The sequence below is a fragment of the Alligator sinensis genome, unplaced genomic scaffold, assembly GCF_000455745.1.
Source record: "Alligator sinensis unplaced genomic scaffold, ASM45574v1 scaffold301_1, whole genome shotgun sequence".
Classification (NCBI taxonomy): domain Eukaryota; kingdom Metazoa; phylum Chordata; order Crocodylia; family Alligatoridae; genus Alligator; species Alligator sinensis.
The window spans coordinates 2,717,323-2,729,339 of NW_005842035.1; the positions used below are offsets into that span (position 1 = coordinate 2,717,323).

Sequence of the window (12,017 nt, forward strand, 5' to 3'; positions counted from 1 at the left end):
GCCCCCCCTGCCAACCCCGCTGCGTGCCACCCCCCGGGCTGCAAGGCGGGTTGAGCTGGCATGGTGCAGCAAAGCAATTCTCCCGGGGCCTTGCATTTAGCTAGCCCTGATGGGCCGGGGGGGGGTGGGGGGACGTGACCTTGGCCTGGCTTCTCCCCGCTGCATTGCAAGAGCCGGGTGCTGCTCTCCCAGGTGGAGGTGCCTGGGGGCAGGGATGCCGGTGAAACCACGCAGGAGCCAGGCACACAAGGCTCCAGGTGCCAGGCTCGGGGCCCTCCAGCTCCGTTCCCAGGGACCTTGGCCCGCAGCGTTGTGGGGGAGAGGGGCTGGGGCCCTCCAGGCCCCGAGAAGAGGGGACGCTGGGGCTGGAAGGTGTCTGCGCGGCCCCAGGTCTGGCTGCATGCGCGGACCCTGTGGCGCAGCAGCTCTGGGGGGCTCCGGCATCGGGCAGGGGCTGCTGCAGCTGGTACCCGCGGGGCTGGAGGTTGCAGGGCACGGCCTGGCTCTGATGGTGCTGTGTGATGCTCGCGCTTGGCTGCTTTCCCCGGCCCCTGCTGGGCTCTCTGCAGAGGTTGCCCCCGGGCTCCCCATCCCTATGGGCCTGCCCCGCGGACGGGCACCTCCCCGCGGCTCCGCGCCCACCCCCGGCACCCGGAGCTCTGCACAGACACGTCCATCCTGACCCGCCTGCCTGCCCGGGCGGCTTCCCCGTTGCTTCCAGAGGACGAGAAGACCCCGGGCTACTGGAACCGGCGAGCCCAGAGGACGCTGGAGGCAGCCTTGGCCCTGACGCCCGTGACGCACCGCGCCAAGAACATCGTCCTCTTCATGGGCGACGGTGAGTTCATCCCTCCCCGCCCCAGCACTGGCCCAGCACCATCGTGGCAGCCCCCGGGGACGGGGACAAGCAGCTCCCAGCATGCACTGGGCCACACTCCCGCCAAGCCCTGCCCTCGCAGACCTGGTCCCTATTGCGCGAAGCCGGGTCCTGCCTGGTCCAGAGCCAAGTTTCACTGGCAGCAGCCCTGGGGAGGGGGCTATGGGGCTATGGGGGCATTAGCACCCAAGGGTGGCCCCTGGGCTGTTCCTCCAGCCACCTCCCTAACAGACCCCTCCTCCACTTCTGCCTCAGTTTCCCCAGCAGTGACCTGGGCTGTGTTGTCCCCCACAAGTGGGGGGGGGCGTCAGCATGAAGGGCCTCATGCTCAGACCGGGCAGAGGTGCTCAGGGCAGACACATGAGCCATCCCAGCCTGGGGAGGGCTGGAGCTGGTGCCCCCGGGCTGTGGGCAAAGCTTGCAGGTAGCCCTGCCGGGGACTCGCTCTGTGCCGAGCACCGGGAGGCCGCGCCCGGCCCATCCCTCCAGTGGTGCCAGGCTGCGGGTCGTGCCAGGACGCCCTTGACAAGTCAGGCCACCAGATCTCCCTGCCCCACCGTGTCCCCGGGAAGAGCCTGGATCCTGGCAGCTGGGAGCACGGGCATCAGAGCTCAGCTGCAAGGCAGCATTAGGCCTCTGCAGCAGGGAAACTGAGGCACAAGGCGAGGGCCGGGAGTCACCCACACTCCCCTGTGGCAGCTGGATCTGTTCTCTCTCTATCTGGATATTAATAATAGTAGGGCTGGGCACTGGGGGAGAGCTCTCTGGGCAGCGAGCAGTACAAGGGCTCTGACACCGCTGAGCTGGGTCGACGCCGGCCGTGGGGCACCCGCTGCCCTTCTGCTTTGGGGGCGGGGGTAGGGTCTCCCTCCAACCCCCGTCTGATGGGGCAGAGAGCTCAGCCATGCCCGGATCCAGGAGCAGCACGACTGACCGCGGGCGGGGGTCCGGGTGGGGGCACTGACCCGTCCGTGCTGGGCAGCTCGGAGGGGCTGACGTGAGCCGGGGCGGTGCCTGCAGGGATGGGCATCTCCACCGTCACGGCCGCTCGCATCTACAAGGGGCAGCTGGAGGGCGGGCCCGGCGAGGACAGCTTGCTGGCCATGGAGACCTTCCCCTACCTGGCTCTCTCCAAGGTGAGTGCCCAGGCGCGGGGACCGGGCTGGCTGCAGGGCCCCCGGGTGCTGGGGACAGGGATGAGCTCCCCGGTGCCCCGGGCCCTGGCCCCATTGCCCAGCCCTGCGAGGAACGCCCCAGATGTGGGCACCCCGTCCCCTTCCCGGCCTCCCCACCCTGGCTCACGGCAGCCCTCGTGTCCCGGCAGACATACTCTGTCGACCGGCAGGTGCCCGACAGCGCCAGCACGGGCACTGCCTACCTGTGCGGGGTGAAGGCCAACGCCAAGACCCTGGGGGTGAGCGCCGCGGCCCAACACGGCAAGTGCGGCACCACCTTCGGCAACGAGGTGGACTCCGTGCTGCACCGGGCCAGGCGAGCGGGTAAGAGCGGGCTGGTGCATGTTCCACCGGGTCAAGGGCTCATGGGCTCTGCCCTGCCAGCCAGGGCAGCACAGGGCAGCCCAGCTCTCTGGGTCTCAGGACCCAGTCTGGGCTGGCCTCCCGGCCTATAGACTGCCCCTAATTATCAGCCGAGGAGTGGGGTGGTACCAGCCGTGGAGGCTGGCGTGTGGCTGTCTCTCCCAGGCGGGGTCTCTGGAAGGGAAAAGCACAGGGCTGAGCTGACCCAGCCCAGCTCAGGTCCGGCCCAAGCTGCGTCCCCCTGGCCACCAACCCGGCCCCTCTCTTGACCCCCTTGTCCCCTCCGCCCGCGGACTCAGTGGTGCCCGTTGCCCTCCCTGCGTCACAGGCAAATCCGTGGGCATTGTGACTAGCACCCGTGTGCAACATGCCTCGCCCGCGGCTGCCTACGCCCACACGGTCAGCCGGACGTGGTACAGCGATGCCAGCTTGCCCAAGGAGGCCGCGCGGCAGGGCTGCCGGGACATTGCCTACCAGCTGGTGCACAACACGGACATCAATGTGAGTGGACGGGGGCAGGCGGCTGCAAAAGGGGTTGCAGGAGGCACGGTGGACTCTGGAGCAGGCCCCTGTGCCCCTAGCAAGGCAGTGGCACGTGCCAGGGCCCAGCGCTGGGGAGAGGGAGACCTGCTGCCTCCGGGCAGCTTGAGGTCTTGTCGTGTGCCGGCTCACGGCCACACCAGGCACCTCTCCGGGGTGGGGTGTCTGAAGGGGCCGGGCTCCCCGTGTCCGGTTGGCAGGTGATTCTCGGTGGTGGGCGGACGTACATGATGCCCAGGGGGACGCCGGACCCTGAGTACCCGCAGGACCCGAAGCAGAACGGGGCGAGGAAGGACGGGGTCCACCTGATCCAGACGTGGCTCAGCACCAGGAAGGTACCGCCTGCAGCGTCGGCCGTGAACGGGGGAGAGGGCGGCCTCCCGGGAAGGGTCCGTCTTGCTCTACAGGAGGGGGGCAGCACGCAGTTGGGTCTCTGTGCGCATGGCACGCCTGTGCACATAAACACGCGTGGAACACGCCACGTTTGTGACATGCATGATGCGGTGCTACTGGACCCGTTGGTGTGCGTGTTGTATGTGAATGTGGGGCTCACACGTGTGGCCCCACGATGTGTGGGGATGTACTCAGCATGGGTGTGTGTGCGTGTGTGTGCACGTGAAACCTTTGGCCGCACGGTTCCCAGAGCCCCTCCTGTCCTTGCTCCCAGGGGGCCAGGTACGTCTGGGATAAGAAGGGCCTGGACTCGGTTGATGAGACGTCCACCGACTACCTCATGGGTAAGAGCGGGGCCCAGGCCAGGCCACAAGTCCCACCCGTGGCCGCCTGCCTCTCTGCCACTGGTGGAAGAGGCAGGTGGTCCCGCCTCACCCTCCCACGTGCTCCTCTACACGTGGTTCCTCTGCTAGCAGGGGCGAGACCCCCCAAATGGGCTGAGCCCCCTCCTGCCCGCAGCCCTGCCGCCGGGGGGCTGCGGTGCAAGTCCCAGGTGCCCGCGGGAGACCACCTCTGCACGAATCCCCTTGCCATGTGCCATCTGCCCGCCGGTGTCCTGCCCGTGGCCTCTGCGTGGGCACCGAACCTGCCGGGGGCCTGGCTGGGTTTCCTCTGAGCCCTATGCACCCCGTGGCACCCCGGCCCCGCTGCCAGCACGGGGGGCAACAAGCAATAGCAGTGCCCAAGCCCAGAGCGCCCCATCTGACGCACTGTGAAATGAGGCCCCCGCCGCTGTCCCCGCAGGCCTCTTTGAGCCCAAGGACATGAAGTACCAGCTGAACCGCAACACGTCCACGGACCCCTCTCTCGTGGAGATGACGGAGAAGGCCGTCCGCATCCTGCGCCGCAACCCCCGCGGCTTCTTCCTCTTCGTGGAAGATGAGTAGGGGCTCAGCTCAGCCCATCCCCAGAGGGCCAGGGAGGGGCACGGGGGGCAAAGCCGTGGCAAGTGGCTCACTCAGCACCGCTGGGTGGGGGGATGCATTGCAATGCACTGTGGGATAGCGGTGGGTGCAAAAGGCGGTCCTGTGGCGGGTGACTTGACCATGACCTTTGACTCCAGGGGATGCCCCCCCACTGTGATCCCAGCCCCGTCCCCAAGCAAGGAGGCTCCAAGGGGCATGGGGGCAGGGCTGGTCCAAAGGGCAGCGAGCGCCAAGGGCTTTATGGGCTGTTGGTTCCCCCTGCACGAGGCAAGATCGACCACGGGCATCACAGCGGCAAGGCCAAGAAGGCCCTGACCGAAGCCATCATACTGGACCAGGCGGTGGCCAAGGCCGTGGAGCTGACCGATGCCGCCGAGACCCTCACCGTGGTGACAGCTGACCACTCGCACGTCTTCAGCTTTGGTGGCAACACGCCGCGTGGCAGCAGGATGCTGGGTACCTGGGGCTGGGCTGTGGCCGGGCTGCGATGGACAGTGGCTGCGGGGGTCTTTCTTACGGGGCAGCGAGGGGTTGGGTGTGAAAACCAGGAATGGGGGCTCGGCACTCCTCGGAGCTCCTCCCTGGCACCGCAGGAGGGTTTGATGCCATCGCCTTGCTGCGACAGGACTGGCGCCCAAGAAGGCCAGGGACAAGCGGCCGTACACCAGCATCCTGTATGGCAATGGGCCCGGTTATGCCATCAAGAACGGGAGTCGCCCTGACATCAGCCTCACGGCCATCGGTAAACACCGCAGAGCCCGTCCTGTCGCTGCGGCACGGGTGGGAGCGCGGGGCTGGGGGAGCTGTGTGCCACCCCCAGGGTGGATCACTTCTCCATGGGTCACGCAGAGGCCTAGCCCCCATCCCGGGGCTCAGCTGGCACCTCTGCCGGGCACTGCTGGGCACAGCCGGCGCTGCATGCAGTGCGAGGGGACTCCCCAGGAAGGCCGGGCTGGTGGCAGGTCACAGCGACCAGCAGCCCCTGTGCTCAGCAGGCTTTGCGCTGGCCCTTGCGGGATGAGACGAGTTTGCCAGGTCTCTGCCCCATGCCCACGCCCAGAGAGCAGCTGTGATTGATCCTGGGCTCTGCCTGGAGGAGACCCGCTCTGCCCCTGGCAAATGGGACACTGGGGCTCAGTGCTTTCGGTAGCCGCTCGGCAAGCGATGCCCCAGGGTGCTTTGCAGGCAGAAATGCACGGACGGGTGTTGCTTATCTCCTGTTGTGCAACGGGGACGGCGTTTTATCTGCGTGATTGCCGGGCACATGGGTCACCCGAGCCCGTGACTCACCGTTCAGCTGGAGCTGGCGGCGCTGAGCTGTCTGTAAGGTGCTCTGGCGGCCGGCCAGCCGTGCCTCCCAGGCCCCGGCACTCACCAGCTGGGCTCTGGGGGCGCGCGAGTAGGGGGTGGTTGGGAACCGGGGTCGGTATTGAGGAGCCTCTCGCCCGCAGAGGACAAAGACTACCGGCAGCAGGCAGCCGTGCCCCTGGACACCGAGACGCACGCCGGCGAGGACGTGGCCATCATGGCCAAGGGCCCCATGGCCCACCTCTTCCACGGGGTGCAGGAGCAGAACTACATCGCCCATGCCATGGCCTACGCGGCATGCCTCGAGCCCTACCACACTGGCCCCGAGTGCCAGGCGCCCAGCGGGCGATCCGGCAGCCCGGGTCTCTCCCCCTTCCTCCCGCCCGGCCTCCTCGCCCTGGCCGCAGCCTCCCGCCTGCTGGGGGTCTGAGAGCAGGTCCCGCCGGCCCCGGGTGGGACCGAGTGTCCTCAGGCCCTGCCGTGTATATAACTTTGTAATAAAGCCCTGCTGCCCCCAGGAAGGATCTGCCGACTGCTGCTTTGTTGCCCCCTCCTTCCGTGCTCCCCGGGCGGCTGGGAAAGCCCCCAGGCAGGCCTGAATGGGGGCAGTGGGGTGAGGGGGCTCAGCCGGGTCCCTGGATTGCCACGCTGGAGGGGCCACCCTTTGTTCCCCGCTCCGGCTGGTCCTGGGTGCTCAGGACCCGCTGCCATGGCCCGTTCACTTCACCTGCCATTATCCATCGCCCTCCCACTGCCCTGAGATGCAGGGCGACTGGAGAGCCGTGTGGTAGCCCTCAGACCGGGGGGATTGTGCATGCTCCAGCATCTTCCTCCCCTTCCGTTCAGAGAGATTTTGTGCTTCGGGGGGCTGAAAGCGGGGTGGGTGCGTGGCCAGGTTGGGCAGCAGCTTGGCGACTTTTGCACCGCCCGATGGCTTTGCCGGTGCCCCTCAGCCCTGGCCTGCAGCCCCCTGCCAGCCAAGCCGTGCCCGTGCCCGTGCCCATGCCCCTTGCTCCCGACCTGGCGCTGCTGGCCAGTGCATCCGTGTGGAGCAGGCCTCGTGCCCGCAGGTGTGCACGGGGCAGTGCTGAGCCAGCGCTCTGTAATCGCTGCCCACGGGCGGCACCTGCCCTCAGAGCTGTAAAATCCTCTCCTGGTCATGCCCACGGGGCGGGCAGGCTCCACAAACACCTGCAGGTCCAAAGTCCCGTGGCAAGTGGTGCATAGGCACACGGCGCGTTCAGAGTCCCTGCAGGTGTCCCGGCTGCAGCCTGCCCGCTCCCAGCATGCGGTGTCCACTGCTCCTCGTGCTCTGGGCTGGGGTCTGGGCCAGCTGCTGCTGTGTCGTCATCCCAGGTAACCCCAGCCTCTTCCCCAACCTGGCACAGCTCGTGGGCCTTTCTCCTTGGGACGCTGGCACAGGCGCGGGCCAAGCACTGGGGCTCACAAGTAGCTTCGGGTTGGTCTGGAGAGCAGGCGACGTGTCGGCACGCGTGTTGGGGTTGCGGGAATGGGATCAGCAGGGCACCCATGCCCTCAGGTCCGGGGGGGCTGCATTGCAAGCACCCACCGGTGGAGGTGGGGATGGGACTTTCCCAACGGCTGCCTCAGCCTGGCACGTGCTGGAGACGTGGCTTTGCCAACGGGCGAGCGCTCCTTAGCTGTGCGTGGCGCAGAGTTAACGAGGCAGGAGTGGCCACCCCTCGGGTCCTTCCACCCCCGGTTCCTGGGGCCGAGGGTCCCATGGCTGGCTGCTCCATTCCCGTGGGGGCGGTCTGTGCCCGGCGCTAATGCCCTGTCCCCCGTGTGCCCCTGAAGAGGCGGAGAAGCATCCCTTGTTCTGGAACCAGCAGGCATCCAAAGCCATCCAGGCCGCCCTCGCCCTCCAGCCCAAGCACTACCCGGCCAAGAACCTCATCCTCTTCCTGGGCGATGGTGAGTGCCCCCCGGGCCCTGCGGAGAGGGTGCAGGTCTGGCTCTGCCTGCAGAGTCCCATCGCTCAGAGCTGGGCCATCTCCCCACGGGCACCCTCCGGCCAGTCCCAGTGCCCCAAGAGCCCCCGACCCATGTTGCAGGGCTCAGGGCAGCAACCTGAGGTGGCCAGGGTGTGGGGTGGGGGGGGTTGGCCCTGGGTAGGAGCCCAGGGGTGCTGGGAGGTGATGTTCCCGGTGCTGGGAGATGGTCTGACGTGTGGGTGCTGTGTCCCCTGCAGGGATGGGGGTCCCCACCATCACGGCCACGCGGATCCTGAAGGGGCAGCTCCAGGGCAAGCTGGGCCCCGAGACGCCGCTCGTCATGGACACCTTCCCCTACGTGGCACTCTCCAAGGTGCCTCCGGGGGGTGCTCAGCAGGGAGCAGCGTACAGCCCCTGGCGCAGGAGCAGCCGGCTGGCCCCTGAGAGACGCCCCGAGCTGGGGAAGGGCGTGCGGCTAGCTCCAGCCAGCGGGGCAGAGTCCCCTTCTCCTGCCGGCCGGTGCAGGGAGGGCTCAGCCCGTCTCCCAGGGCAGCGGGGGTACCGGGGGGGCAGTGATCTCCAAGGCTGGAGCAGAGGAGACGCTGGCAAGGATGCTTCTTGCAGGGGCTAGGCTGGGCCGGCAGCTCTTGCCCCTCCAGGCTGGGGGTCCTGAGCCCCCATCTCCTGGGCCGCGGGGCAGGGGGAGGGGTGGGTGTTGCCTCCCCCTGCCTGAACCCGTGCCCTGGCCTCTGCAGACCTACAACGTGGACCGGCAGGTGCCGGACAGCGCGGGCACTTCCACGGCCTACCTGTGCGGGGTGAAGGGCAACTACGAGACCATCGGGCTGAGCGCAGCCGCCCGCGTCTCGCAGTGCAACACCACGTCGGGCAACGAGGTCGAGTCCGTGCTGCAGAGAGCCAGGAGGGCCGGTAAGCGGTAAGGGTCGCCCTTAGAGACCCCTGTGCCCGCACCTGGGCACCTGCTCCCTATGGGGCAGGAGGGATCTTAAAGGGACAGGACCATGCATGGGCCAGCCTGTACTCAGGGGGAAATTCCCAGCTCGGGTATGGTGCCCGGTTTGGGAACAGCCCTTCTGGCTCCCCCATGGCAGCAGATGCCTCTGGGTCTGGGTTCGAGTGGCGGCCAGGGTAGGAGCCCGGGAGGTGGGTCCCCGTGGTTGCAAGGGTGAATGCCCAGGCTCTGGCCCCCGTGGCAGGGAAGTCAGTGGGGATCGTGACCACGACACGGGTGCAGCATGCGTCGCCTGCTGGCACCTATGCCCACGTGGTCAACCGGAACTGGTACGCGGACTCCAGCATGCCCCTGGACGCCCAGCGTGAGGGCTGCCAGGACATTGCCGTGCAGCTTGCCCGCTACGCGGACTTCAACGTGAGTGTCGGGGCTGAGGCAGCCGCCCCTGGCCCCACACCCCCTCCTCACACCTGCCCCAGGGGTCTGCCTCAGCGCCCCTGCAGGGGAGAGGAGAGGGCCATGCCAAGGGATGCCCATGCCAACACCTTCCCGGGGCACTTGGCTGTAGCACTTGGCCCTCTACTCCCTTGTGCCAGGGACTAGGTGCAGGCGTCTGACTCTGCCTCTCATGGCCAGGTGATCCTGGGGGGCGGGCGGAAGTACATGTTTCCCTCTGACACGCCGGACCCCGAGTACCCGAAGGAGAACGGGACGCGCAGGGACAGCAGGAACCTCGTGGCTGAATGGCTGGCTGCCAGGCCGGTGGGTGCCAGGCTAGGCTGGGGGCATGGGGGGGTCAATGAGGTTATGTGCACCGCCATGCTGGGGGGTAGCTGATGGGCCCCCTTGCCCCGAAGGGCTGCACTGGCTGGACAGGCGCCTGCTTTCGGGGCACATGGGGAGTCACTGGCGGGCTCACGGGTTGGTTCCTCAGGGGGCCAAGTACGTGTGGAAGAAAGCGGATATGATCAGCGCCAGCCAGGACCTGGCCGTGACGTACCTGATGGGTAACGAACCCCAGCACCCCTCCCCTCCCGTCGCCGCCTGGCCCCGGTGCCAAGGCAGCATCCTCCAGCCTCAGTGCCTGAGCGGAGACCCCCATCTCCTCCTGGCCCTGCCCGTGCCCCTGCCCCCTGGGCCATTTGCACATCCGTTTCCCAGCGCACTTTGCAGGCTGGGAGCTGCAGGTGCAGCCCCCTCTTGGGTGGGCTCATTTTTGGGATATGGTTTTTCCCAGGATGCTTTGTGGGTCTAAAGATCTGACAGCTCCTACCCCTCGTGTGTGTGCGTGCGCTTGTCCGTGCGTGTGCTTGTCCGTGCGTGTGTATGCTTGTGACCGTGCACTGGTGTATGTGCATGTCCGTGTGTGTGCATGTGTATCTGTGCACATGTGCATGTCTATGCGTGCATGTGTGTCCATGCATGTGTCCGTGTGTGTGCACGTGTGCATGTCCATGCATGTGCACGCCCCCCAGGCCTGTTTGAGCCAGCCGACATGAAGTATGAGTTCAACCGCAACCAGACGCTGGACCCGTCCCTCGCCGAGATGACGGAGGTGGCCATCAGGATCCTGAGCAGGAACCCCAAGGGCTTCTACCTCTTCGTGGAAGATAAGTCAGGCCGTGGCACTGGCACGGGAGAGCTGGGCCCAGCCCAGGCTGCCGTGGGCCCTGGTCTAACCCCGCCGTAGCTGGAGCTGGCTCATTCCCGGGAGGGCGCGGAGAGTTTCCTGGCTGGGGGTGCAGAGACGCCCCAAGCTGCGGGTCGGCTCTTCCCCCGTCTTCGGGACAAGCAGCTGCAGTGGCCCTGAGTCCTGGCAGCCTGGTAGGGGGGCAGGATGGGGTGAGCAGGGCAGCGCCATGCCAAGGGCAAGCCCCATCCCGTGGTCTCTGGCCACTTTGGCAGGGCACTGGGAGCTGCAGCTCAGGGGGAGGTGCCCCCCGACCATCCCTGGGGGCTCTGGTCACCCCAAGGACTGGGGGTACCCTGAGAGCGAGGTGGAGGGGAGCAGCCCCGGCACTGTCCGCTGCTCTCTCTACGTGCCCTGCTTGCGGCCATGGGGCGCCCTGCTCATCTCCACCCCTTCCCCGCATGCCCTCACGAGGCAGAATCGACCACGGGCACCACGATGGCATCGCCAAGGCAGCGCTGATGGAGGCCGTGGAGTTTGACAAGGCCATCCAGCAGGCCGACGAGCTGACAGACGAGGCCAAGACCCTCACTGTGGTCACGGCCGACCACTCGCACGTCTTCAGCTTCGGCGGCTACACGCTGCGCGGCTCCTCCATCTTCGGTACCGTGCGGGATGCGCCCCGGTGGCACAGCCACGCGAGAGGCAGTGTCCTGCCCAATGCCTAGCTCATGAGGGAGCTTGGAGTCCGTGCCTCCCGCTGCAGGGCTTGGAGGGACGCTGGGTCCTGGGTTCAGATTCTGCCACCAGCCTTGCTGGCAGCATGCCCTATGCCCGGGGACAGGCAGACCTCCCTGGACGCTAAGCTGTGGGACGGGGAAGCAGCTGGTGGTGCCCCTAGCTTGCCTGGCACTGCCTTTGCTCTGACTGCATCCTCTCCAGCCCTGCCAGGGGTCTCCTGGGGTGCACTGGCTCCACGTGGCACTGGGAAGGTGTCTGAGCCCTCGCCTGGCCTTTCCCCCTGCAGGCTTGGCACCCTCCAAGGCTGCGGACAACAAGTCGTACACGTCCATCCTCTACGGGAACGGGCCCGGCTACCCATACCCGGCACCCAGCCGTCCCGATGTCCTGAGGAGCGCTGTCGGTACGGGCATGTGCAGGGGGTTTCTCCCCCTAAGAGCTAGCTCTGAAAGGAGCGGGTGGAGGCCTCTGTCTGGACCCTACGGGACCCAGGACGTGGGTGATAGGGGTGGCAGCAGGGCTCAGGGCAGGGTACTGTGGCGGCACCATGGTCAGCAGTGGCTCTGGGGTCCCTCATACTTGTGCCCCCCTCTTCGCCCTCAACAGAAGACAATGCCTACCAGCAGCAGGCGGCCGTGCCCCTGGACTCGGAGACGCACGGCGGGGAGGACGTTGCCATCCTGGCCAAGGGCCCCATGGCCCATCTCTTCCACGGGGTGCAGGAGCAGACCTACGTGGCCCACGTCATGGCCTATGCCGCCTGCCTGGATCCCTACCAGGACTGCGGTCTGCCGGACACCTCCGGGGCTGCCTGCGCCGGCGCCGGCGCCTTGCCCGCCCTGCTGGCTGCCCTCCTCCTGTGGGTGCTGACTTAGCCCCACGGCCCCAAAGCCTGCTCCCCCCCCGCTTGCTCCGCAGCCTCGCACCCCGCACCCTCGGCCGCCCCAGAGCCCCCGGCCTGAGCCAGCTGCTACCGCGGCGCGTCGACCTGCTGCGGTCACACACCTGGGGGTCGGTCCCGCAGGGCTCGGGGGGCTGTGCCAGGCACGCGGGGAGCAGGCAGACTCCACCCCCTC

The 12,017-nt window shown here is 67.5% G+C and overlaps 2 protein-coding genes across 2 annotated transcripts in view; both read left to right on the forward strand.

Annotated features, from left to right (window-relative positions):
* LOC102388757 (intestinal-type alkaline phosphatase) overlaps positions 1–6,152 on the forward strand; it is an 8,828-nt gene extending 2,676 nt beyond the window's left edge. Inside the window, exons 2-11 of the mRNA XM_025202741.1 lie at positions 722–838; positions 1,898–2,013; positions 2,202–2,376; positions 2,744–2,916; positions 3,156–3,290; positions 3,623–3,692; positions 4,153–4,287; positions 4,599–4,790; positions 4,960–5,076; positions 5,786–6,152. Of these exons, the coding sequence (XP_025058526.1) occupies positions 722–838; positions 1,898–2,013; positions 2,202–2,376; positions 2,744–2,916; positions 3,156–3,290; positions 3,623–3,692; positions 4,153–4,287; positions 4,599–4,790; positions 4,960–5,076; positions 5,786–6,072 (1,517 nt within the window). The 3' untranslated portion in view covers positions 6,073–6,152. The remainder of the gene's footprint in view (positions 1–721; positions 839–1,897; positions 2,014–2,201; positions 2,377–2,743; positions 2,917–3,155; positions 3,291–3,622; positions 3,693–4,152; positions 4,288–4,598; positions 4,791–4,959; positions 5,077–5,785) is intronic.
* Positions 6,153–6,874: 722 nt separating this feature from the next.
* LOC102367858 (intestinal-type alkaline phosphatase) lies at positions 6,875–11,816 on the forward strand. The gene is made up of 11 exons (XM_006022461.2): positions 6,875–6,998; positions 7,461–7,577; positions 7,855–7,970; positions 8,353–8,527; positions 8,815–8,987; positions 9,207–9,332; positions 9,505–9,577; positions 10,046–10,180; positions 10,672–10,863; positions 11,228–11,344; positions 11,548–11,816. The coding sequence occupies exons 1-11, from the start codon at positions 6,929–6,931 to the stop codon at positions 11,814–11,816; spliced, it is 1,563 nt and encodes a 520-aa protein (XP_006022523.2). The 5' UTR covers positions 6,875–6,928.
* The last annotated feature ends 201 nt before the right edge of the window (positions 11,817–12,017 follow it).

What these genes read in the sequence shown, in the direction of transcription:
- LOC102367858 (XM_006022461.2), top strand. Translation starts at nt 6,929, where the DNA reads ATGCGGTGTCCACTGCTCCTCGTGCTCTGGGCTGGGGTCTGGGCCAGC. An exon ending in CTGCTGTGTCGTCATCCCAG is followed by an intron (nt 6,999 to 7,460) that starts GTAACCCCAGCC and finishes GTGCCCCTGAAG; the next exon opens with AGGCGGAGAAGCATCCCTTG. An exon ending in GCGCGGCTCCTCCATCTTCG is followed by an intron (nt 10,864 to 11,227) that starts GTACCGTGCGGG and finishes TTCCCCCTGCAG; the next exon opens with GCTTGGCACCCTCCAAGGCT.